Consider the following 27,411-nt stretch of genomic DNA (forward strand, 5'->3'; position numbering starts at 1 on the left):
AAATATCCTTACCTGAATAAAAGGGTCCCTCATCACATTAAGTGTATTGCCAGTAAGTCTGAACCCAAGATTATTCCCTTGCTCCAGGGCACAATTCTGGGAAGCAATATCTGATGGAAAGAAACTTCACTGTTCCCTCCAATGGCCGGCAGCATCTTCCTAAGCGACAAGCCAGCAGGAAGTCCAAGGCCCTCTCCCAAGTGCAGCAGGATCTGTATCCCAGTATCTTTGTGCTTTACAGATCACTCTCTCCTTTAATTCCTTGGGGCTCCTCCTGCCATCCTGCAGGAAGTGCCTTGTCTCATTTGCATTTTCTCATTTAATTGCTCTCATGAATGTGCAAGGAAACCTCCTGCAGGAAATCCGAATGCTATTCCAGCAGCATTTGGGCTGGCGGAGTGATTAAACAATCAAAGAAAATCTGTTATAAATAAGGGAAATCATTGCTTAAGGCGGACAATATTTTGCATGACAAAAAAGGCTAATTCCAACAAATAGAGAAAGACACTGAAAAGTTGGGCAATGTTTCAAGTTCCCTTGTGCAAGACGCTTCCTGGAACTTGCAAGCTAAACTCCAAAGAGCTTCCTTAAGCAGAAAGCAGATCCTAGCCCTTGCCCTCCCCAGGGAACAGCATCATTAACTCCCATGTTATCTGCATTATAAATACCCACTCTCCTTCACTGAGAGCTTTACAGGGAATACATAAAAAAAAAACTCCAGTAAACAAATGCCACAGCATGAGCTATCAGGCTGTCAGGCAGCTTAGACACTTGGATGCCACAGCTTGAAAATCTAGACAGACACACCACATAATCACCTGCCTCGCTTCATCTGAGCCCTTTACAGGTACGTTTATTGAAGAATGCCCCCCCCAAACTATTTCCACTCTTCCTAAAAAAATAAAATAAATAAATTAAACCCAAAAGCAGTCCCTGGAGAGAGATGCTGTCTGGGCTTGATGTGAATTTCCATCGCTTCTCAAGAGGCAGCACAACTTATGAAATGCAGACGCTCCCACTAATCCTTGGATATCGCACACCAGCAACGAGCACCCATGACCTGACCAGTGCATCTCTCATTTCAGTAATTCCCTTCTGCTTTGGTTTTCGAGGCTCGGCTGACAGTGAAGATATCTGCATGGAGATTACATTCCCTTCAAGGGCTTCGGGAAGCCCCAGAAATGAAACTCCAACTTCAAAGGTGAATTTCTTCAAGCTAATCTGCCTCTTTCAATATTTCACTAAAAACAGAAAGCGAATGCAGTACAATAGGTTCCCTGCTGGAAAAAAATGAGTTCACTACAAACCCCCGGCAGAGTTTAGGAGCTAGGGAAGGCTTCAGCCAGACAGGACCGAACAGGACAACCCAGGTCGTCTCCCATGTCAAACCCTCCTACATAAACTGTTCGTCCTAGTTCTCAACTCTGTCCTGGCCGGGTGCAACCTTGCAGGAGTTTCTCATGGCAGTGACAGAGCAGAGGTGTTAAATCTGAGTCACAAATGCTTTCACTCCCCACCATCTCCTCTCACTCCCCAGGCATTTTTATTTGGGTGAGTGGGCAAGGTGAACACCTCCCTGTGCAATGACAAGGAAAAGCGAACATCTTGCAGCAGTGATTCACTGATGGGAATCAAGTCCATGCTTATCTACATCAACAGCACAGATACAGCTGTTCAGATTTAAGCCCCAGTGGAAAGGGCTATTTACTAGTTATGGTTCTCCTGGAGGTCCTCACACATAGATTTCATGCCTTTGAGGAAGATGAAGTCTCAGAGAGAGAGAGAGAGACTTCCCCTTCCTACACACAATAATCCCCAAATGTAACAGCCAGTTGGGAAATCTTGAGCTAAGACAGTCAACAATACTGAATAACCAACAGAGGAGGACTTCTTGAACTGAATCATAGGGTTGGAAGGATTTTCAGTGGCTTTCTAGTCCAAAAACCAGAGAGTCCCTGCCACCCCAGGTGCGAAACAGGTCCTCACATGCGAGGCAGCATTATCTACTAGGCCCAGGAGAAGAAATCAGTTAGTGAGCACAGAAGTTCAGGATCGGGTAGATGTAAACGGGATCTTACGTCATAGCCTGGTATATCGACTCTATGCCGTAACGCATTGCAAATTCATCCACTATCTCTTGGGCTGTCTCATCAAAATACACCTTCCAGGCATCATCTCCTTTGGCATCAGGTATCTTCACTACTCCATTCCCCTGGATATCAGTGAGATAGTGGAAGAGGTTCTGAAATGCAAATACAAATGAACTTCAGCTTTAAGATTTCAAAAAAATGCAGAGTTGACTGGCTTGGAATCATCCTAGAGAAAAAGTTTATAATGAGCATCCTCTATAACGCATCTTTATTTTATTTTTTTGCTCGACTCAATTTTCTTCCCAACCATCCTTGACAGGATCCCTTCATTTTCATGCCTGGCCTTTTGCCCGTCACTCTCGGAGTAAGGAGCTGGTAAGTGATGCAAAAGAAGAATTTTCTTGCACCAGTGCAGTCTCAAACTCATTGGTCTCTTCAAACATGTAAGTCGTGGGGGGGAATAAAAATGGACAAGTTTGATAAACTAGCAGAGGTAACAGGTTTATTTGTGTATTTGTTGTTGGCAAACCCTGTGATCTTAAAAATCTTTAAAAAAATCTTAATCTTAAAAAGGGAATGATTTCTAAGAGTATTCCCACAGACTGGAATCGCCCATCCATGCCTCCTAACCTCATCCAGCCACACTGGAAAAGTTTCTTTGCACAGCCGGAGTGCAGGAACCCACACACGCTCAGTTCTTCTGAGCAGTTCTCCAATTCACCTCTCATCCAGATACAGAAGTCTTCAGGGACAGTCACTTCCTTGATACATGAACCAAGTGAAGTAAAAAAATCTTATGATTTAATTACAAGTCACAGACCTTTCAGCTTTAACCAATGATCTATCTTGATCTAATAATCACTTTATGTGTAAATCATCTCCTGTTTTGTCTGGGATCCCCAAAATCAGTGAATGGAAGAGAGGAAATGATTAAAAGCAGCAGCCTTGGAAAAGTGAAGATCAGGATGACCTCCTGCATTCAGCAGGCAAGGAGCTGTCAATGAACAGAAAAGCCTAACACCCAAAGACATGATCCTACCACCTGCTCAGCAGTCCATTGAAGTAGGATGATTCATCTCACATCCTTGTCCTGCCGTGGCCTTACGATTAATAGGTGGGGCTAGAAAACACTATGAAAACACGTTATCTGATCTCTTAATGTGCCAGGGGTTCATTAAGCGCACCTTATTTCTTATTTGAATGCATCTGGCTTCAGCTTCCAGCCACTGAACCTTGCTGCACCTTTGCCTGCGAGACTGAGACCCATGAAATTTGAGTCCCCTTCACCATCTCTTTGATAAGCTAAATAGACCAAGCTCCTTGAGACTTTTGCTACATATTGTATTATCGTTCAGTCACTCTCATGACTTTTCTCCAAAAATTCGTAGAGTTGGCCCACTTTTTCCCGTATCAACACAAACCATGGACTTTACATCCATGGACACTGGATCTCCTCCGATCTCTCGAGGCGACCCCTAGCCATACATCAGTGCAGCAGCGTGGGGCAAGCTTTAAATAGCCAGAGCCTGCATGGCACCTGGGGGCTTCACTTCCAAGGAAACAACACTGAAGACATTCAAGAAAAAATTTAGTTGCAAATCACTTTAAGTGCCACATATGACCCATCACATGGGCACAGTTTTTCTGGCTTCTGAAAGCAGGTCACGCCAATACATCTTGATATCCCTTAACATGCTTATAGTTACAGCTGGACAGATTGAAGTTTGTACATAAAAGCACCCAGGCTTCACATAACGCAGGTTGAGGCACAGCAAAAAGCAAGACCCTGACAGACGGCTTAGAGATGAATCTGTGGCACTCTTTGGCTGCCAGATTTGTCGCTACTCTGCATAAAAATCCCAGGGAAAGAAAAACGTATAGAATCAAAGAATCACAGAAAATGAGGGAGCTCAGGAGGCCACATCTAGTCAACCCCCTGCTCCAAGCAGGATCAGCCCCAACTACATCATCCCAGCCAAGGCTTTGTCTACCCGGGGCTTCAAAGCCTCCAAGGATGGAAACTCCATCCCTGCTCTGGGGAGCCTGTTTCAGTGTTTTACTACCCTCTGAGTGAAAGTTTTTCCTAGTATCCAACCTCAACTTCCCATGCTGCAACTTGAGCCCATTGCTCCTTGTCCTGTCAGCTGCCAGAACTAATTTTGCTCTACTTAATAAGACAGCATAGCAGTAATTTCCTCCTGCTTAAAACTAGGAGAGGTAGAGCATTACTGACCCTATGGCTTAGCACAGCCATATGGGATCATGTGGAAGGAGGAGGAGTGGCGGTGCACTAGTCCTCCTTCCACAGGGAGAAGTCCAATACTGTCATCCGGCTCCAGCATACTTACTTCATGAAGGCAGGTGTACTGAACATGATATGGAGCCACCTTCTCTTCTCCTTTTATCTCCACACTGATTTGCAACCGGATAGCACCAGACACCGCAGATTTATCAGTTCTTTTCTCTAGAAGAAAAAACAAGCAGCAATTAAAGACATATTTGAAGCCAGCCATCACAACAATAGCATGACAACCTGCTAAAAGAAACAACACACTTGAAAATTAAGGCCGAATGTGAAGCCAGCTACATGCTTTAAAACCCCTTGAATACAACATTTTTAATATAAAATGATATGCAAAGCTGCATTTGCCAAGTGGGCACAAGCAGATCCCCTCCATTTTCAAGTATGCAGGTCTGATGGTGAATGAATGCAACGAGCAAAGAGCCAGGGAACTCAAGGTTAACAGGAGAGTGGTGGGTAAATCCAGGGGTAACAAAAGCTAAGGTGTCAGCTGAAAGCCAAACACACCCAAGCCCACACAAACATGTGGCCTGTGGGGCTACACATCCCGGCACAGGATCCTGTGGTGGTTGGGTAAAGAAGTCCTTTTGCATTGCAACTTCACAGACAATACCTCTGTATTCGAGACAAGGTTTACTGCACAGCGCCCTGCTCAATGAACACTGGAGCACAGGCCTGGAAGGCACCTCCTACCTTGGATCCAGTTCCCTGCCATCAGGCATCACATGGTAAAACCCCATCTACAGGCAACCAGGTCATGCTACCCCTTCGCAAATGCATTATTTATTCTGTTCTCCAACTATCAAGCTCCCCATAAAACAAGTTACGTTTTGCCCCATTACTCTTACTGAGATGCTGTTCCAGAACCTCACTGTCCTGATATTTAGAAATCCCCTTCTAAAGACCAACCTACATTTATTCCAGACCAGTTTGCACCCATTTGGTTTTGTATTAATGCTCTCCATTCACTTCAACAGCTCTCTTTCTTCCCTGATATTTAAACCCTTGGCATATCATATATAATAATAATAACCACACACACACACACACTAACAAGCACAGATCTTCTAATCTCTCCTGGTAAAACAGTCTCTCTCCTTTCCAGATGACCCTTGTAGCCTGTCTCTGCACCCATTCCGGTCAGGATTAATCCTTTCTTGAGCGCAGGTGGTCCGAATCGTATGGCACGTTCCAGGTGAGGTCCTACCAGAAGCATTAATACTTCTCTAGCTCTGTTGGAAATATAGCTACTTAAACAACCTAAAATTGCACGTGCCTTTTTCTCAGTAGCATTACATTGGTGGCTCTCAATTATCCTATAATTGAAAAATACACCCTTGGTCTTTCTGCTGCCCTGTTATTTCCAAATACGTCCATCATCTTATAGCAGGAATCGTTTCCAAGCACCTATTATTATGCCGTTAATTTTCTCTCTACCATAAGTCCTCAAGGTCATCTAGTTCTTCCTGGACAATATTCTGGCTCTCCTCCATATTATCAGTGCCTCCCAACTTTATGTCTACAGAAAATGTTTGTAAACACACTCCTACTCCTTCCTCTGAACCACTAATGAAGACTTGTTAGATGTTCAAAGCCCGAGGAACTCCAACGGTAGCTTCATTTTAGCACAGGTTCATAGAAATGTTATAGAAGTGGGGCTGGAAGGGGCCTCGGGGAGGTCATTTAGTGCAACCCCTGCCTGAGGCAGGATGGTCCCTATCCAAACCATCCTATACAAATCCACAATCTAACCTCTTAGTGAAACTACCACCAAGCCTGAAAACATAAGACATCACACCCAAACAGGCCACAGGTTAGGGAGGGGACCACGAGAGCCAACAACCTACTTCTGTAAAAATAGTTAATATATGTTTCAGAGATCCCAGGTAGAGGGCCTCAACCCCTCTACTGAGGGAGATGTGAACTTGCACAGCCCATATGAATGTGACCAGGGGTCAAAATACCTTCCTGCCACCAAAGCAGGCTGGTTTGACCCCGAGCAGACGAGCAAAATCTTCTAGCCAGAAACCTTGAGCTTTAAAGCCCCAGCAGATCATCCCCTACCAGTGACAGTCCAACCTCTTCTTGGACACTTCCAGCAATGGAGAGCCCCCAAATTCACCAGGTGTCTAAGTCTACTGCCTCCCTGAGCTAAGAGCAAGAAGTACTTCCTGATCTCCAACCTAAACCTACTTTGCTGCAACTTCAAGCTGTCGGTTCCCGTTATCCTGTCTCAGCCGTCACCCCTCTGACATCCCGTCTCCAGCCATGACCAACTCCTTGCATTTCACAGGAAGGTGAAAAACTACACAGAAAACTTCCTGCAATTGCCCAAGGAGCAAAAAAACCCCCAAACCAACCCTCCTTCCCAGCCCCTGCTCCTACAGAGCTTCACTTAGTCATCTGAAGCATGTGATTTTATTATAGTTACTGTCTTAATGTAGGGCGGCAAGTGCTTTGAGTAACGCAGCCCCACGTCGAGGGATGGGGAATTCGTGGATTTACGTAACTTCGTGGATTCAGGCAAACAAGCTCTACGCTGCTACTCTGCTGGCACCACTCCAATACTAGAGTCGAGAAAGGGAAGGATGAAGTGTTCCCGACTACAAATCAGTGGAGCATCAGAATTACTGGCTGGCAAGCTAGCCCATCCCAAGTGTAGGCACATGCCCAGAGCTTTGCAACAGAACCGCTGCGTCTGACAGAGGCTTTTCTCTCCCTCAAAACAAAGCAGGAGCGTTCCTCCAATACTGCTGCACAAGCAAAAGGCTAAAATTAAGCAAGGCTAAAATTAGAGATGTCTTTAAATGCTTACAGCATGGAAGCACATCGTGCTCGTGGGCGAGGGCATCGCTCCCAAGTCACTGCCATCTTCATAGCTGTCATGAAGCTGAAGGTAACATGCCCCCGCTCAAGTCTTCCAGGCTGCAAACGTGCTCCAAACGAACAGGGTGACCCAGAGCAGTTGCCCACCTTTTACAGGCCCAATGCAAAGTGCGCTCCGGCCTCAGCAACTCATCACCCAGACCTGTCTGCATCTCCAGGCTGGAGCGAGCAAGGACCAAAGCATCCTCCCCAAGTTGGCGTTGCTCAGGCCGTGAAGTGCAAGGTGCTTTGTAGATTCCCAGAGTTGACAGTGGAGTAGCTGCAATCCCCTCCAACTCCTCTCCTGTCAGAACCCATTAGGAGCGTCTTTCACACCGACTTATGTAACCAAACAAACCGTTTCATTTCTCTCCACCCCCGCATATTGTTCTGGCGTAAACCTTTCTCCTCATCCTGCTCGATTAATTGACTGTTAAAACGAGGGCAAGTGGAAGTCCGCAGCTTTGGGTCAGCGCCTGCGTCTTCTCTGCCAGTGTTTCCTGCCTTTCTTGACAGGCTACATGGGAAGCTGGCATCTCTATCAGGTTATCGACACCTCAAAGCTTTGCTTTACGACATCCGCCCTTGTGCAAGTGGTCCCTTCTCAAGGTTGCCCGAGTCCCTACATGAGCCTTAAAGATTCCCTGCTTCCTTTGGGCTTGGGAGCAGACGCTCATTTATCAGCTGCAGAGATGGAGCGCCTGTGTTTAGTCACTACGTGGGTCCAGCCGGCCGAGGAAGCACCTGCCTCCTGCTGCTGCTCCTGGCCCACCTGGTGGGATTGCAAAGGAGCTCAGTCCTCCGAGACGGCCCTGACAAACAAATCAGTTCATTCCAGCCAAGAGCCACGCACAGCTACTCAGACCAGGATGCAAACACACCCACTTTTCTTATAGGCCAGGGACAATTCTAGAAATGATTGAAGTTTTTGGTTTTGGGATGAATCCCAAGAGATGACCGACAGGCCAAAGGCCACGTTAGCCCATGCCCCAGGTATTCTGCCTGTCCCGATGCTCAGTCATGTGAAAACCTCTCACCTGCAAGTGCGTCACCTCCACAGCGCTGACTGCCCCGACAGGACAGAGGAGTGGGTCTGGGTGAGAAACTGCACTGACATCTCCCACAAAGCTATAAAGAACAGTGATCAACTCGGGCACACAGGGGCAATCCAAAAGAAAACTTCAACCAAGAGGAGAGTCCCAAGGATTGCCCCTGCCTCACCTGCAAAGCCAAGTAACCAGCTGTTCCTCCCATGGCCTCTCCAGAGACGCGGCTCCCACACTGGGTGTCTTGAGAGCTGGCAGCAGCAGCATAACAATGGAGACTGAGGATCATCTCCAAGCTCCGGGTTGAGCCGAGCAAGCCAGAGAGCAGACTGGGGTGGTATGAAGCAATGAGGGGTGCCAGAGGACCAGCAACCTCCTATCACACCCCCCAGTTGGAGGATGCTGCCACCGCTTCTGTCCCACTGAAAACACGACAAAAGTACTGATCTGACCAAACCAAGAGGATGCCTAGGGCACGAGCTCAAAACAGGCTGCAAGGCCACCAGTCAGGGGCCATCACACCTCCCCGGGGTTCCCATGCTGGGCCACCTGCCACAACACTGGCCAAACCGAGCCAGCTTCACTTTTCCTTCCAGGATAAAGCCAGTGGTGGAGCATCCGTGCCCCTGCATGCAACGCACCTCCTCGCTCTGCAGAGCTGCACTTTCCATAGGGCCCCACCTCCATACAACAGTGGGACCAGCGATCGGTAGCTGACTGCAATCGTGGGGACGGCTGCATTTCTCTCCATGGCAGCGTTGCCCTGCAGCTGAAGAGTTGCCTGTGCAACCATCGATGGAAGAAAAGAAAAAAAAGGCTGCTACCTTCCTTAAGTTACTATCACGCCTGCTGATTCAGCATTGCAGGGCTGCCTATTGCTCCTCCCTGGGCAGTGTGATCTTCTCTCAATGCTTTGGACAACGAAACAGCCTAATACCATGCCCTCACATGTCCTGGTACATCCTGGAGCGCTTGTGCCAGCGTACGAATGAGCACACATCGGACGGGCGGGAAGTTCTGCAGAATGGGTCGAGTCCCCCCACCCTTTCCTGCATTGCTCCCTGCAACAGACACTTGTCCCCAGGACTTCACAATGCAAGTGGAGACAGCTTTGTCTTTATGGTACAAAACGGGATTTTTCCTCTGGAGAACATGCAGCTCCACAACCCCTACTAAGCAGACCTCTCCTTACGCACGTGCACACCCACTCTGCAAACTACACCAGAGACGCCGGTGAAGAGCTCTCTGATTTCGAATGGACCCGGGGAAGCTGTACTTTCGCGACCCAAATGAGACCGCTGGAAAGCTACTCACCCAGATTGTACCACACGTCCATCTCTCCGCTCAGCGTGCGCACCTCAATGATGGTCTGCCCCAGGAAGTCATCCGACTCGCGTTTCAGCCTCTGCTTGACCCGGGACTTGATGTCATCATCCTCATCCCAGACCCGCACTTTGATGCGATCTGAAGAGTTATGGCACTCGCTGGGGACAAGACAGGAGCAATCAGATGAGGAGCCAGGCACAATACCCAAAGGGCAACACAACACAACAGGCAAGTCAAGGGGATAATTCCCTTTCTATTTGTCTGATACAAGCTTATTCACACTGGCAGATGATGGGGAAAGGGTGTGCGATGCTCACAGTGTTTTGTGCCCAACTGAAGAACTTTTTAATGCATTCTACTACAATTTAACCATAGAAATAGGGGCCTTGGCACATGCCAGGGTTGCCAGCAGGGACTGCACATGGGCTGGCAACGTGGGTACAAGAAGCAATTCAGAGGCCAAGATGCAAGGTGAGCAGGACCCCAACTGGGACCAGTGCTGGACACCAGGCTCCAGCTCCCGTCTGCTAAAGCCTCTTCACGCGCTCTGCTCCTCTCGCTCAGGAGCTGCCCAAACCCCTGCAAAGCCACCTCGTGCTCCCCTTCAAATCCCTCCTGTGCTGGGTGCCTGCAAGAACTGCAGCAAAGGTTCAGTTTCCTGGCAGACTGAGCCCCCCAGCCACCAAAGTGCCCAAGGTTTCCTGGGACTCTGCCATCGGTTTGTACCCCTTGTTAGTCCCAAACTATAAGCCCTGCAGGGCAGGCACTCTTCATCACACAGCGCCTAGTGCAAGGAGATGCAGGTCCACGATGCATTGTGGCAAGGCAAACAATTAAAAATAGCTCAAGTAGAGGCAATTAGCTTATTTTGAGGCTTTCATGTCACCAGAAAAATAACAGTGTATTAATGTACAAAGCAGAGCAATCAGATAGATGTTATCATGCTGCCTGTGTGTGGGAGGCCGGGGTGGGATACAGTAGATCTAATGAAGCCAGTATTTAATTATTAGAATTGAGTACGTCTATTATTCAGCTCCTACCAAGAGCTACACCATACAACAGGCAGGTCACCGCAGACATCTCCTCTGAAAACGACTCAGCGAGGGTCAGGGCAAAAGTCTTTCCTATCCTAACTCCGAGACAGGAAAGTGACCTGCACAACAATTAAATGAAGGGACATAAAAGGGCTCTTGGTTTAGAAGCCTTTCGAGATGAGCTCTCTCATTACAAGAGCCTTGCTCATTTGTAGGACCCGTAACATGATCCCGCAATCTGACTGCTCTCGTGAAACCACGACAAGGGCAATTACTCATCATAACAGCTACAAATGCCTGGCCATGCTGGAAGAAATATGAAAACATGGCAACTCTTGCTGGAGGCCCCTTTTCGAGGCTTTTTAAAGATGCTGCATCTGTTGCTAGGCAACAGGGCATGAACGGAGAAATGGGTCAGACAAGATCTGCTAAGCCAGGCACTACAGCGTGGCAGTCACCGTGGCATTGACTCGCGACCTACCACGAATCCATCCGTCCTCCTGTTCCCATCCCCTGGCTTAGGATGGGTTATGAGGCACCTGTACAACCCTGCAAACTGCATACACACACCCAGGACCTAAAGGGGAATTAAAATCGAACACAGCAAAGATGTAACGGCAATTTTAGGTTGCTCGGTTTATTACTGTTTTGATAAAAAAGCCACAAGCCATGATTTTTTTCCCCCTCTGTTGAAGCCAGGTCCCATTTAGATTCCAAAAACTGTCAATGTTCTTCTATTTTTATTTTTTATTCAGCCCAAGCCTGGGGCTGTATTTAGAAATGTCCACTATAGAGATGTTATAGGTTCTTCCTCTAGTGTGTGACATTATCTGGGCACTGGCGAGGCCACATCTGGAGTCCTGTGTCCAGCTGTGGGCCCCCCACTACAGAAAGGATGTGGACGCATGGGGGAGAGTTCAGTGGAGGGGAACAAAAATGGTTGGGGGCTGGAGGACAGGACTGGTGAGGAGAGGCTGAGGGAAATGGGCTGACTGAGTCTGGAGAAGAGAAGACCGAGGGGGATTGAATAGCAGCCTTCACCTCCCTGCAGGGGGTTGCAAAGAGGATGGAGCTGGGCTGTTCTCAGTGGGGGCAGATGGCAGGACAAGAAGCAATGGGCTCAAGCTGCAGCAAGGGAAGTTGAGGTTGGATATTAGGAAAAACTCTCACTAGGAGGGTGGTGAAGCACTGGACCAGGCTCCCCACAGTGGTGGTGCAGTCTCCATCCTTGGAGGTTTTGAAGCCCTGAGTAGACAAACCATGGCTGGGATGATGTAGTTGGGGCTGGTCCTGCTTTGAGCAGGGGGTTGGACTAGATGTGACCTCCTGAAGTCCCTTCCCACCCTGATTGTCTGTGATGTCTTACCTGGAGGTCTTAGAAGAAGCACCAAATGAAAGAGTCATCATAAAAGAAGTACTACAATAGCAAACACTCTTGCATTGCCCTTGGCCCTGGATATTCAAGGGTTTTTAGGTGACTACAGATGCCAACAGGTGGGAGCAGGATTTACCAAAGCACCTGCGAGCAAGTTCAAAGCCAACTTCCACTGGAAACGCTGTTTGAGGGCAAGCCCCTTGCAAAACGGATTCTCAATCCTGGCCCCACACTGCCGCTGCTCAGAGGTCCTATCTTCATTCGGCAACTACTCAAGCTGCTCAGACCTCCATGACAGAGGGAGTAGCTCATCTCTAAATACACTCTCCAGCCACTGAACGCCTGCTAACAATTTGGTCACCACTGGGTTCCCGCCCCCCCACCTCTATTTTAAAGATGGCATAAATTTGTTGGGTTTTTTGTTTTTTTTTTTTAATTAGTGGCAGATGTGAAATAAGCATATCGATTATATGACTGAATTAAATCTATGATCCTAACCCTGCTTCCTAAGGATAAGCTCTCTAGCTGGTGGGACGGTAAGAGACTCCATCGGGTAGCAGCAGCAACAATCGCATTTGGTTCGTTTTCCTGTAACCATTAAGCCCCTGACTGAGCGTCTAACATGACTAACAGACAAACTCTAAACTGCAGTTGGAGTCAAGCAAAATGAAGCCATAAAACCAACTCTGGAGCCAAGTTGGATGCTACCACCATTTTACAGAACTGCTGCCACACGTACATTGTAGCGCCCTGTGCATTTGGCAGCTCACAAAGGACTGCAAAGTGACTCACCATTGAGACTAAAAGCAGAAGCTTGCAGAGCACAAGAATCAAGATCTCTTTCAGTTGGTCCAGGAGTCTTTGGTTCTGCATGAGTCTGCAGGGACAACTGCAATGGTTTTACCTTTGGGCGGCCAAATTCAGAACAGGGATATCATGATGCCCCCCCAGGACAATCCCCCCAGGAAAGGTGACACACACAGGCTAACCCCACTGAAACGGCAGGGTAGCTGTAGCATGCAACTCTACCATGTATTGGACTTGCTAGCAAGTTGCTCAGAAATCAGCTAAACCCCAACCTTCAAATCAAAAGCCTGACAAATGAAGGAAATGCTTATCCTTTCTTTGTAATCCGAAGCTCAGTAATAGAGAATTAGGATCACTTTGGGCTCGAGACCCTACAAAACAGAGGAAGATGCAACGCCGGCTATGAAGAGCTGGCCATCTCCTAAACACAGGAGTCAACAAGCTTGCATAGCAAACACGGGAGCCAGGGGGAAGGACCAAAGAAACAGCAGTACCTTCACAGACTCAAACCATGCAGCTAGATGCCTTTCAAATGTTTTTAAGTTAAAAAAAAAGAAAAGCAAAAATAAACATCAGAAGTGCCTAGCAAGCATTTTGACAGCTGTCCTCCAGCAACAGCTTCCCTCAGGCATCCCAGTGCAAGGAGGGATTTGAAGGAGAACTGGTACTAGCTTTACTGTCTAGTCCAGAGACCACGTTGCAGATGGAGGCAGTGCAGAAGGAAGGGAGAAGTGCTTGCACAAGAAGCAAACAATGAAGATGGGCACTGCAGTGATGACAGAAATCAGAAAAGCAAATGAGCAAGAAAATTATCTTTGCAGCAGTTTTGAATGCCTCCGAGGGGCAGAGGTAGTTGTCCAGAGGATCAGAAAGTGATGCAGTGCATCTCTCTCGACTAAGATGCAAGGTTTTTCATAGACATCAGGGCTGGAAGGGACCTTGGAAGATCATCGATGAGGGCCTGGGCCAAAGTTGTGATGATGTTAGGAAGAGCGCTAGAGGAAGAAGCAGGAGGGCTTGGACACAGCCTGAAGAAACAGGTCCCTGCACGGCAGAGGCCAACTAGCTAGTCTAGATGTCAGCAATGATGGGGAGGGAAGAAAGGGAAGGCTTCTGAGACATTTAAGCGATATTAAAAAGATACCCTGGAACACAGGACTGGCCAGAGACATCTCTAGGGAATGGAGAGCTGGCTCTTTTGCAAGTCATCCTGGCAAACTGAACTGAGCAGGAGGATGTGGCCCCTGGAGTGAGAAGCATGAGGAGAGGAAGAGCACACGTCAAACAGAGATGCTGAAGGAAAGACCAGAGAGGTAGACGACCTAGAGAAGGATTGCGGCAGCTCTGGGGTTCAGCCAGCATTTGCCGTCGCCTCCTGAGCAGCTGCTTATTCAACCAGAACCTAGAGAAACCCCCCGTTCGATCCATAAAAGCAGATCTGCGGAGCGGAGGAGCAAGTGAAACCATTTGGCCATTCCCTGCCCCCACAACATGCTTATACAAGTGACTCTTGCAGCCTCACCAAATACGAGGGCAGAAGCAAATGGTCAGAATCACTTGAATCTTCAACGACATGATCCCAGATCCCTCCCAGGCATTCGCTGCGTGGCATCCACCTTGCTGTTCAGATCCAGGCTACACATCGGTCACTGAGCCGGGAAAGCAAGTGCGATTTCACAGTAGTGCCAGCTTCAGCGTGTGCAGCCCACAGAGACCCGGGCAGATGGGGAGAAGGCAAAACTGAAAGGCTCCAGAGCCATCAAAGATGCAGCTGAACGACAGAGACCAGGCAGACATCAGAGCAATGCTGACATTTCCAGATGCAATCGTCTCAGAAGGGGCTAACTTGGAAGAACAATCACACGTAACTACAGAGCTTATTGAGAGACGCTGAGCGTGATAATAGCCCTGGCTGCTGAAAGGAAGATTAGGGAACTGAACGGAAGCTGTCCAGCGACACCACTGTCGTTAGCTACCCAGTAATGCTGTTCCCAAAGGACTGGCATTAATGAACCATATTATTTGTGGCTGCGTGCATCCAAGTGTAATATTGATTAGCTGCTGGAGGGAGGCACTGCATTTATTCTAACTCGGCTACCCTTCTGCATGGAGGGAACAAACGCTCTTCGTGCAAAGTGTCCAGCAACAAGGTAATCTGTTCCAGACAGAATGATTTCACACCCATCATTCAGCCTCCAACAGCTGGGCAGGACAATGCAGCCTCCATGGGAAACCTCTCTTCTACAGCAACGGTTCACTTCACTTCGAGGCCAGGAAACGCAGGGCAGCCAGGCTGAATAAGGGCCAGCTTCTAGAGATCCCATCCCTAATGGGCATGAACTTTTCCCAGCCTGGAGTTGGCAGAATCATAGGCCTGGGAGGACCTCAGAGGCTTTCCTGCTCAAATACAGGAGTGCTGCTCCCAAATCAGCCCTGCCTAATGCTTATCCATCCCCTTCTTGGAGATTCCCCCACTCTCCAAGCAGGCTGTGCCCCTGCCTCATTGCTCTAGCAGGGAGTTTTCCTGAGATCTAGTCTCAATCCACAATTTAAAGCATCTTGACAAGCCCAAGCCTCTTTCTTCTTACCTGCATACTTTTTCCCCCTAACTTATGTTGCCGCTGCTATGGCTTATACAGGTGGGTGCTTGGCCACAGCCCTTGCAAAAAGGAATTCATTGGGAAATCTGTATTTTCTCCTGGAGAGTTTTAAGCCAACTGATGGAATTTGGAAAAGAACTAGACCCCTGCCTCAGACTGCACTGGATGAAACAAAACTCCCACTTGTACTTGGATTGTAGAAGGGGCCCAAAGTCCCAGTCAGGCTTCCTTGCAGCAGGCACCATGCACATAAAAAAGAAGTCCCCTACAGTCAAATGAATTGTGCAGAAAGGAGGAGAGCAATACTTACAGGCCTTCTATTTCCATTAAAATACAACTTGCTAAATACCAATTTAAATTGCACAGGACTTTTACCTGGGAAAGAATGAAGGATGCAAGTGCAATTCAGAAAGACCATGACAGATTGGAAAGTTGGGCTAGAGTTAACAGGGTGCAGTTCAATCTGGACAAAAGAGAGGTGCTACATCTTGGGAAGAATAATCAAAAACACACAACACAAAATGAGGGACAGATGGCTGACCCCCAGGACTGGGGAGTCTCGGTAGATCACAGATTCAATAGGAGCTGCACACAAAGTGAATGCAGTTTTGGGCTGCACCCATAGAAGCAATAGGTGCATGACATGGGCCTCTCTGTTTGGCACTGGTTAGGCCTGCCCTGGATACTGGGTGCAGTTCCAGACTTCACATTTTAAAAAGGACGTGGAAGAGTTGGAGAGGTGGGTAACAAAGATGCTCAAGGGCTTGAAAGGTAAGTCATAAAAGGAGAGGCTGAAGGAGTGGGGCATATTCTGCTTGTGCTTAAAAAGGGCCACGAGAGCAGCCTGCAAACACTGGGAGGGCTGCCATAGAAAAAAGGGAAAGCACTTTTCCTCTTGCTGCAGACAGAAGGATGCAGACCAATGGCTTGAAGTTGCAGCAAAGTACATTTAGATTGGAGAACTGGAAAAACTTCTTTACTGTGTGAATAGTGAAGCAGTGGAATAGATGACCTGAATAGAAGTTGTGGACTCTCCATCACCAGAGATGTTCAAGAAGAGGCTGGAGAGCCACCAGTCAAGGATGATCCAGGTGTAACAATGCTTATATTCTACCATGGGGATTTTCCAGGCTTCTGAGCTTTGTTGGTTGCTCGTGCCCCCAATTTTTTTTCCTGCTGTGTGTGTCATGGTGTTTTTAAGCATCCCCAGAGGCATTAGGTGTTGGCTACAACTAAAGCTGGGGACTTCAACTGGGGTGTGATGACTCTCCTGCTGGAACCAAAGCCACAGGTTCCTACTAGAGGATCTTGCCCCTCTGCTCAGGATCAGACCAATTGCCATATCTGGGGTCAGGAAGGCATTTTACCCCATAGTCAGATTGGTAGGACTGGGAGGACGTTTGTCTTCCTCTGCACTGGGCAGCATGGCTCTCTACCCGGGATCTCTGGTGTATATACTGACAACATTTCATGACTGCTGCGGGTCCCCTGCTTTCCCCGTGGCAGATGAGGGTGTTAGGTCTATGTTGCATCAAGGCTGCGGGTAGTCTTATGTAGAATTTAGATTGTGGTTGCACAGGATGTTTTGCACAGGGCTGATCCTGCCTCAGGCAGAGGCTGGACCTCTGCAGCTCCCCTCGAGCCCCACTTCTCCAGGACACTACCTCAGGTAGCGGGAGCAGATTTCCATCAGGCAACAACAGGACATGCTGACTGTGACTGCTTTGCAAAACAGCTTGTTCACGCAACTGCAAATGCACTGCAGGAGCTGGTCATGAACCTAAACACTAGCACATGGTAATGTAGGCTGCTTTCCTAATACAGACTCAAAATGCTTGCTAGGGTTTCCTCTAGGAATATGGTCATGAACCTGGATTGCCACACTGGGCTTTAATTGCCAGGTGCAGTTTCAAAGAAAAGGAAACATGCAGGTAAGAAGCAAGGTCACCTTTAAAGAAAAAGGTTTCATCTAATGCATGTTTCCTTACTTCCACCTAAGAAGCCTGAAGAAACCATGTTGGGAATAGCTACTGCAGTCTTAAAAACAGCTTTCACAATTACAATTCTAAACACATTCATGAGCTTTATTGTGCCAGTAGCTGTGAACAGCACTACAAGTCATTAGACATGATTCCTAGCACTGTACCCTTATGGCTAACTGATTCACCTCTGATATAAACAGACATCTGGCTTTATCATAAGTCTTTAAATGGGCATTCAAATTGTGATCATGTTGAATGAAGAGGCCTTTGAAAAGTCAGTCAGCTAATGACTGCTAGCTACATAGGACAGCTAGACAGAGCTTGTGTCATGTGTCAAGCAGAAAGCAAAAACCATTATGAAAGTGCAGCCCCAACCAGGTGCCAACTTTGACCTGGCTTCTCCATCTTCTTTGATTTCTTCCACTAGGGGCTTTTGGTCTTTCAGACCCACCACCTTTTAGGACAGGAGGACAGGACTGTGAGGGCTTATCTAAAAACAACAACCACAAACAGCTTTTGTCACCTGGATAAGGTGGTTTCTTAAAAACAGCCAAAATACTTGCTCTTCAAGCCAGCTTCTCCTGGACAGAGATTTCTCAGAAAAGGCTATTTTTGGTCAAGTTATCTAGAAGTAAGACCAGTAGCTTTGCTACCCTCTCTTCAATGCCAGACAGCCAGAAAAAAAGTCACCAGTCTCAGAGTCACCATGAACTTTGAACAGAAAGAGCACATCTCTGTGATTCATATAACAACTGGAGGAAAGGCCGGTGCCTTTGTGCCAAGCAATCCAAAACATCTCTTCTTTCATCCAAGGCGAGGTGAATTGCAACACCCAGAACCATGGCACCTTGACCCTGGCACAGTTCATTTTCTGCATCTTTAAATCTTGATATCTTGCCTGGTTAAATTCTATTTTCCTCAGCTTGCAAAACTCTCCATAGCTTTTGGTACCTTCTCAATTGACTACTTAAAGTCAAGTCAACACTGAGATCAATTTTCACGGCATTTGCTGAATCATGGGTCTTTTCATAAAACTGCAGAGTAGCATCAATAAAAATCTTGACATTTATCCGATTGTGCTGTCTCTCTCCAGTGCGGTATGTGTTGTATTTCTTAAACCCGGGGTGGCATGCACTGCAACTACCATGGTAACTGCTTAGGTGTGGTAAGCCAAGGCTTTAAGGACTCCCACATGAATAAGCAGACTTATTGCTGCTTTGATTACAAAGCTATTACAACGCTAACTTGGGTGTACTTCCAGGCAATAGTTGTAAACTTAATTAAACTCAGACTGAGGAGCCTGGACAAAAATTAAAGATTTTATCACATTAACAGGGAGCACTGAAATATTTTAATTATTTTGGGAAAAAACAAATCTTATCACACACAGTAGGTAGCAAAAGCTCTGGCGCACACATATTCAGTTTTGAAATACAACACAAAGAGCAAGTCACAGCATGCAGAGGCGGGGATGGGGACGAGCAGGGAGGAAGGTAAGAAAGGAGGAAAAAGGGAATGGAGAGAGACCAGCTAGTGGGACACCGGCCTGAAGGAAACAAGCTTTTGTTTTGAAAAAAAACTTCCAGGATCTTTACAATCCGCTATTTTTTTTAGTCCTTTACCATCAGTTATAATGACCACAGTGATCACACGGGGGTGTTTCTCATTAACTCAATGACTTATTCCTAGTCTAATAAATTCCTCAGCTTTTAGAGCTTATTTGCTATATAAGCCACTGTACCTGAAGCCTTTATTTTGGATTTGCCTAAAATAGGTTGCTTATCTTGTAAAGAGATAATCCCTCAAGTTACCAGTCTAGGAGTTGCCTGGTACAAACAGCTGTACAAATAAGTGACAAGCTACTACCGCAGTGAGCTACAACCTTGTTAAGATGCAGCCGCAAGAAGTGACGGTAGGCATTCTGGTTGTGCCAGGCCATGGTTATGCTAAGCTATGGTGCCAAAAAGCAGTTTGGGAGAAAGGGGCCTCCTGACCACCGGATGTGCCAATAAAAAAAGAAAAGAAAAGAAAAAAAAAATGTACCGATGAGCAAAAAGGAAGTACAAACACAGCAGCTACACACGTAAAAGGCAGAAGTTACTAATGGAAGTAACAGGTGCTTCAACTTAGCAAACAAAAGAGATTAAGATGAACATCTTGAAACAGAGAGAAAGAGAAGAGTGGGCATGAGACGGGGGTCCACAAGTATAAATACAGGAGTTGGGAGGCCTGTCCCTTGTAGAGACCTCAGGGAGTGTGAAAAACATGTGGCGTCTCTCCCTGTCCAGGGCAAACTTCACTAAGTCAGACTGGTTGTTAAATCAGACCAACTGCTGCACTGCCCAACGGCAATAAGACTTCCTGAGCTTTCCCCCCCAAAAACATATTTGAGTTGTGTTTTCTGCGTTGCCTTCAGGACCTGAAAGACCTTCAGATTAAGGAATTTCTTTTCCCACTGTGAACGTCTATATAATAACGCTCTATGCAAAAATTGCTGGAGTAGAAAAATCAATAGACAGGCTAAACAAACAGTGAAGATAAGGTTGTGTGAACATGGCTGTGGATGGCACACATGCCATCATAATTAAGACCTCCCTAAACAGGAACATACACTATGTAGAAGAAAAACAGAGGAAATGGATGTTACAATACTTGGTGCAGTGACGCGTATTGACAAAGGAAGTAAAATAGACAGGAAATAAAATATATTCAGAAAGAAAGAGAGAGAGAGGTGGATAAAAGCAGAGACAGGCATTCAGTGAGCACTTACAAGTGGAATTTCTCCTCCCAAACAGGATTCAGGTTGCCATAAATGGTTTTCGTTCTCTTCTTTGTCTTGCCGACTTGAACAGTCACGTATGGATCACTAGATCCGGTTTTGTCCTTGGCCTGCAGACCCTGAGCACAAAACACTGCAGGGGAAAAAAGAAATGTTTTGTAAGCCTACCATGCTAAAAGACTGCACGTCTTTACTGTGCGAGAGCAGTGGGACACGTTATGCTGAGAAACCAGGATGCTACCCCAATTACAGCCTCCATTTAACCCCAAGAGCAGCCCGCCTACCAGTGATAGTGATCTTAGCCAACCATTTGGAGGTGCCATCGAGCACGCTCTGTTTCACAGTCTTCATTTGCTGAGCGTGAGCTAATTTGCTCTCACAAAAGACATCTCTGATCAAGTCAAAGATTTCTGGTTTGTTCCGCTCCCGAATCTTCATCCGATCCTTCATGGCCATGATGATGTTTTGGGTTCGATCCTCGGCTCCATGTTTAGAGCTCTTCTCTGCCGCTCCTGGATGTAGCAAGGTATGAATGAGTTATCAAAAGTTTGCAAACCCAGAGGCAATCATATAAAAGTTAAGTGACACTCAACCCCATCACCGTGAAACTAGATTCCCTAGTACAAAGTTTCTTCCCACTGAATGGACTGAAGTTTTCACTCATGTACATCCCATTTCAACCACTACGAACGTAACAGCTAATCAGGGCCACGAGAGACTGCGGGGCCGGAACCCGTTCAGCCTTCACAAGCAAAGGCTGAGAGGGAACCTAGTGACTGTGGCGGGTGCAGAGATCCCACCTCAGGAACACAGCTGGGTATTTGTATCCCTCTGCTGTTTCTACCACGTGAGGCGGGCCAGTAGGGGGTGCTCCTGCGTCGAGCCGCCCACCTCCCTGCGCCCGACCACCTTCCAGGCTCAGAATGCCTCCCTAGGGGCGCCTTATGTCCGGCCAACCCCTCTCCCGGAGCACACTCACTAGTCTGGGGGTAACGTGCCGCCACCACCCCAAGAATGGACTGTCTCATGGCCCTGTGTCCTTGGGGTAACACAGGCCTAAAGTCCCACGGGCACTCAACCCAGTACAGGCACTTGGGGTACTTCCCCAAGTCCGGGGGCAAAAAGGTATAGTCTCCCTTAGTCCACAGACCTAAGGGGTCTCTTAGGCATAATTTAGACCCACCCCTCAATAAGTCTCCCACACCAGTCAAAAAGGAGAACTTTATTGATTACAGGGGGTAGGGTAAACTAGGGTACAGGATAGAGCAATATCTAGAAATCCTAAAGAGCAAACAGTCTGGCTGTGGTAGCCTTTTGATTACGCATCTGTGATACTTTCAGCTAAATATCTAATCAGATTGAGTAGCTTACTCACAAGCATCTTCCAAAGGCAGGTGAAGTTTCCCTTTGGAGGCAGGCGGTTCCTAGCTCGTGAGTTTGGGGGGAGAGAGCCAGTTTCAGATGTTAAGGCTTCTCTGTCCCCTGCCTGGCTGCTGCGTCACCTCATGGCCGGAGAGGAGAGACCGCCTCCTTCCCCGTCCTAACTTATATAGCCCCTGTGACCTCATTCACCTGGGCCAGCGGAGGTCAGCCCCAGTTGGCTGTCAGCCAACCAATCTGAAATGCATCACCTGTTACCGGGCAGATTCCAGCTCCCCAGGTAGAAACCCCTTACCCAGGTAAGTGATGCAAGTCACGTAAGCAGAGGGAGCAGGTTTCCCCCTCCCTCAGGAATGCAGCCAGCTCCAGTTCCCTAAAGAGACAGGCTGAGGGTGTGGTCCCCTGTGTGCTGGGCCCACCCTAACTGAATGGTCACAGCACAGAGATTTAAATCACAGTGTCACAGGGCAGAGATTATTGGGGAGAAACCAAGGTGGCTTTCTGCCACAGTGACCATCTATAAACTCACTAGTGGAGACCAGAAGGGTTTGGGAGAGATCTTGTTTCCCCGAGCGCCCCCCCCATAACAAGGAATAACGGCCACAAGTTGTTGGAGAGGAGGTTTAGACTAGACATCCGTAAGAACTACTTCATGGTCAGGGCGGCTAGGACCTGGAACCAACTTCCAAGGGAAGTGGTGCTGGCTCCTACCCTGGGGGGCTTTAAGAGGAAGCTTGATGCCTACCTAAGCTGGGATCATTTGAGCCCAGTTTTTTCTCCTGCCCAGGCAGGGGGTCGGACTTGAAGATCTACAAGGTCCCTTCTGACCTGACTGCTATGATTCTATGTCAAAATTGCTCGCTGCCCTCCTTAAAACTCAACTTGTGTGAACTCTATGAAAATACTCGACACAGGTTAGGTGCCTGGCGTGCTGAACCTCTACTGTATGAGCCAATTTTGTCTTGCTTCCAATTGCTGTTTCACCTTCACCTTGGATTGCCAGCTCTGGGCTAGGCACTGTCTGTTCTGCATGAATACAGGGCTTGGCACAATACGATCTTCATCCATGACTGAGGCTCTTGGATAATGCAAATAACTTACAGCAAAGTTGCATGAGTGCAGTCAGATACCGCCTTCCAGTAGAAAATGCTGTAGCTCTGGATTCCAGAAAACATTTTAATTTTGCCACTAAGGCACAAAAGAGACAGATAGTAAACACGTTTCCTCTGCAGAGAAACACTTTCTGCTCTAAATCCAATTTGCAACTTCATCCCCCTTTAGACACTTTCCATGTGGGATTTCATGTGTGATCCAAAACTTATGACGAGATTTGCGATGAAACAAGTCTGCTTTCCAATGTTCCATCGTTCAAAACAGGTACGTTTCACTTTTTATTTTTAAGTTCATGCAAACTGCCTAAACTTTCCAAAATCTCCCTCTGAGACATAGGTTGCTATAGCAATTCCTGTGTGAAAGGCAGTAAACCAAACTGAAGGGGAGATACCTAAACCCACAAGAGAGAAAGGTGCCAGTGTAGTACCATACTGCGCACTGGTCACAAATACATGGCGCCAGCATCAGAACAACATCTTTGAAGGTACCCATCTACATTGGGAAACCAAGCACATTGTACACATCTGTACACCTCCAAGAACCTATTTCATAGAGAAGTAAGGCTGGAAAGGACCCCAAGAGATCACCTAGTGCAACCGGAGATCGGACCTGCAAACCAAAAGCTTCCTACAAGCACAAGAGGGTGGTGATGCTCGTAGGAATTAGTGCATCCAAGTACCCTTTTTTTTAGTCATGCCAAAGGCTCATGAAAATTCAGTGCCGTTTTAACATTGGATTTGGGGAACAAATACAAAAAAAAGTGATTAACAAGCTAGTATACCTTAAGGCAAATGACAGAACAAGGAAAAATGGGCAGCAAGGGAAGTTGAGGTTAGATATTAGGAGGAAAATCTCACTGGGAGGGTGGTGAAGCACTGGACCAGACTTCCCAGAGCAGTGGTGCAGTCTCCATCCTTGGAGGTGTTGAAGACCTGGGTAGACAAAGCCTTGGCTGGGATGATGCAATTGGGGCTGGTCCTGCTTTGGGCAGGGGGCTGGACTAGATGTGACCTCCTGAGCTCCCTTCAACCCTCATTTTCTATGATTCTGTGACATAAGGCAGCAAGTAAGTGGATCCAAGCCTTTGTCTAGACATAATTTTTGCAGAGGTTCAACTGAGGACATGTTTTTACAAGATGCAGTCAGATCAACACAAAACCCTATGTGGGCATTCAGATCCATCTGAGAGCCAGATTGCTTTAGCTTGCTTCATTTTTACTGGATTCACTTAAGCAGCAATAAGCCACTCAACACTAGGTACACTATCTGTGCATAATCCTGTGCTTGTAACTAAATTGCTTTAAAACGTTCGTTTAGCTAAATCGATGCTGGTACATGCCTGGAGAAAGCCAGTGGGTGACAAGGACACCTGTTAATGTGAAATTTAGCCAAGCTCTTCTTGAAGCAAACAGGTGATGATCTTGATATAACACGGGTATTCTGGATCACGTAAAACTTTCAGAGACCGGGGACTGAGATGAACAATAGGAATGTGTGCACGTAAAAACCCAGCAATCTCAGCAGGAAGGCGACTGACTAATGGACTAGAGACACTTAGGCTCCCAGGGCTGTCAGGCGAACACCTGAAATTCACTGCAATAAAAACACGAAACTCATAATTTCCTCAGTCCTACAAAGAATAAAAAATGTATTTCCTTGGAATAGACTGCAGTCCATGGAGTTGCAAGGGTTCATTAAGGACGCCGCATACTGAGGCATATTTTCAGAGTGAGACTTGATCTAAAACAGACCATACCTTTTCAATACCTGTTAATTATTTTTCATTGTACTTCCCTAGAGGCTTATTATCCTGCATTTTATTTAGTACAAGAAAGGCTTTACTGAGACACAGCCTCAGAGCATCCAATCATTGGTTGAAGACTAAATTAAATAAAGTGTGAATTAATTATGCAATCCCAGCTGTCTCCACCTCATTGGTGAAGAACCAGCATTTTTTCACATTCCTCCCAAAGCAAGGTCTCATATCAGCCAATCGTCCCACTACAGACCTAGCATTTACTAAAAGGGAGTGAAGTGGAAAGGGTCCTTAGGGCAATGCTTTGAACTTCAAACACAAAGCACTACCGCAGCATAACCAGGCTCAGCCCTGAGATGTGCTCTCTATCCCTTGCATGCGCCTACACAAAGTTCTGAGGTAGTTGCAAAACAGAATTGGACCGTGTTTTCAACCAGTTGTTTGGGGTCTTGAAATCTAAAACGAACCGACAGCTTGCTGACTTCACGGGAGGTCAGAACAAACTGCAAACTTTAAGGCATCGGGGGCAAAAGTGAAAGCAGCTTCACCGGGGTTTTCAGAGGAAATCCCTGACCATGCAGCACACAGCTATGAAGTGATGGTGTAGCCATGATGGTCCAAAAATTATATGAGACAAGGATTTCTGAGGGTGAGATCTTTTACTGGCCCAACTGCATAGTTGGGGTAGAGTGAAACGGCTTTTGAATGCAAGACATCCTCTCTCATCAGTACTGAAGACCATCTCTCACCTCAGAGACCCGACAAGGGATGTCTCGTTTTGAAAGCTTCGCCAACTCTACCCCAACTATGCAGTTGGTCCAAAAAAAGATCTCACCTTAAGAAATCCTTGCCTCTTGAAATGAATCATGGCACTGGTCAATGTGTGAGTGGATGCAGGAGAGGAATAAAAAAAAAAATAATCTAGCTATGATGATGATTCACCATCCTGGAATCAAGATCACGGCAGAATCATAACACATTAAGGATATTGGCAGTTAAATAAGGAAAAAATGAAGAATGCAGTACAGACAGTGTACAAGACAGCTGTTCAGTGGGAGGATAATGCTTAGATATTATTTGTTCTTGGAACTTAAAATAGACATTCAAGTCGAAAATACAGAGATCTTTACTCATTCGGTGCAAATATTTCCCAATACCAAATTCTGGAAGCAAGTGTGTGCTCAGCTTGTAGTGCTATAACCACCAGTCAGCCTGGGAACCGAAACATTTGTCATGCTGCAAACATATCCATTACATTAAACAATCCATCCTCAGAGCCAGCTTCTGGGGCTGTAACATTATCAAAGTCTTAAAAGCTTCTTATTCAGAAACAACAGTCTTGGCTTCCAGTCTGGAAACAAAACAAAAAAAATCTGGAGGACTTTGAAAGTTAGTTTAAGCTCTGGGAGTCAAAGCAGCGCTAGAAACCAGAAATGCGTGCTGCTGTCCTACAGCTGACTTGGACACTGTGCCATCCAGTCAGACACCAACAGAGTCCTGGTCATAAACGGGCCAGACACGATGCATCCAAGGGTGTAGAGGAAGGTGGCTGATGTGATTGCAGAGCTGCTGGCTGTAACCTTTGAAAACTTCTGGTGACTGGGAGAGGTCCCAGATGATTGGAAAAGGGCAAAGCTAGTGTCCTTTCTAATCCATTTCTAAGCATTGGGAGAAGGTGATCAGGAAGAGTCCACATGGATTCACCAAGGACAAGTCATCCCTGAGCAACCTGATTGCCTTCTACGATGAGATGACTGGCTCTGTGGATGTGGGGAACCTTGATTTTAGCAAGGCTTTTGATATGGTCTCCCACAGCATTCTTGCAAGTAAGCTAAGGGAGTATGGACTGTCTGCTGGATAGAAAACTGGCTGGATTGCTAGGCTCAGAGGGTAGTAATCAATGGTTCAATGTCTACTTGGCAGCCAGTATCAAGTGAAGTCCTGGGGCTGGTTTTCTTCAATATCTTCACCAAGGACCTGGAAGATGGGATACAATGCACCCTCAGCAAGTCTGCAGATGACACCAAGCTGGGGGGAGTAGTAGACAGACTGGAAGGTAGCGCTAGGATTCAGAGAGAACTTGACAAACTGAAGGATTGGGCCAAAAGTAATCTCATGAGATTCAACAAGGACAAGTGTAAAGTCCTGCACTTAGGAGGGAGCAATCCTATGCACTGGTGCAGGCTGGGGGTGACTGGCTGGGCAGCAGCTCTGTAGAACAGGACCTGGGGGTGACAGGGGATAAGAAGCTGAACAGGAGCCGGCAGTGTGCCCTTGGTGCCAGGAAGACTACCAGCATCCTGGGCGGCATCGGCAGAAGCGATGCAGGCAGATCCAGGGCAGTGAATCTTCCCCTGTATTGAGCACTGGGGAGGCCACATCTGGAGTCCTGTGTCCAGCTGTGGGCTCCCCACTACAGAAAGGATGTGGACAAGTTGGAGAGAGTCCAGTGAAGGACACTGAAAATGGCTAGGGGGTTGGGGGACAGGACTTGAGGAGAGGCTGAGGGAAATGGGCTGACTGAGTCTGCAGAAGAGAAGACTGAGGGGGCTGAATAGCAGCCTTCACCTCCCTGTAAGACAAGGAGCAATGGGCTCAAGCTGCAGCAAAAGAAGTTGAGGTTGGATATTAGGAAAAACTCTCTCACAAGGAGGGTGGTAAAACATTGCATCAGGCTCCCCAGAGAAGAGGTGCAGTCTCCATCCGTGGAGGTTTGGAAGCCCCAGGAGGACACCACCTTGGCTGGGATGATGTAGTTGGGGCTGGTCCTGCTTGGAGCAGGGGGCTGGACTAGATGTGACCTCCTGAGGTCCCCTCAACCGTCATCTTCTTTGATAATCTTGTGCACATCATCTTTTAACTGCACCTGAATGTCCTGTCTACACTGACCAATAAATATCATTACCCACACTGCCCCCTTAGTCTCCACCTACTACCTCACTTACCACAATGCCTT

General features: G+C 47.2%; 1 protein-coding gene and 1 long non-coding RNA gene across 2 annotated transcripts in view; one reads left to right on the forward strand and one right to left on the reverse strand.

Moving 5' to 3' along the window:
* UNC13B (unc-13 homolog B) overlaps window positions 1–27,411 on the reverse strand; it is a 339,671-nt gene that overhangs the window by 117,677 nt on the left and 194,583 nt on the right. The window contains exons 16-20 of the mRNA XM_019518288.1: window positions 20,491–20,718; window positions 20,198–20,339; window positions 9,618–9,787; window positions 4,439–4,554; window positions 2,079–2,242 (exon numbers count right to left, since the gene is read on the reverse strand). Coding sequence (XP_019373833.1) covers window positions 2,079–2,242; window positions 4,439–4,554; window positions 9,618–9,787; window positions 20,198–20,339; window positions 20,491–20,718 — 820 coding nt within the window. The remainder of the gene's footprint in view (window positions 1–2,078; window positions 2,243–4,438; window positions 4,555–9,617; window positions 9,788–20,197; window positions 20,340–20,490; window positions 20,719–27,411) is intronic.
* LOC109297955 overlaps window positions 25,073–27,411 on the forward strand; it is a 4,456-nt gene continuing 2,117 nt past the window's right edge. The window contains exons 1-2 of the long non-coding RNA XR_002097473.1: window positions 25,073–25,183; window positions 25,988–25,990. This is a non-coding gene — a long non-coding RNA (uncharacterized LOC109297955). The remainder of the gene's footprint in view (window positions 25,184–25,987; window positions 25,991–27,411) is intronic.

Source organism: Gavialis gangeticus, unplaced genomic scaffold (genome assembly GCF_001723915.1).
Source record: "Gavialis gangeticus isolate Ggan-Ray unplaced genomic scaffold, GavGan_comp1, whole genome shotgun sequence".
In the NCBI taxonomy this organism is placed as follows: Eukaryota; Metazoa; Chordata; order Crocodylia; family Gavialidae; genus Gavialis; species Gavialis gangeticus.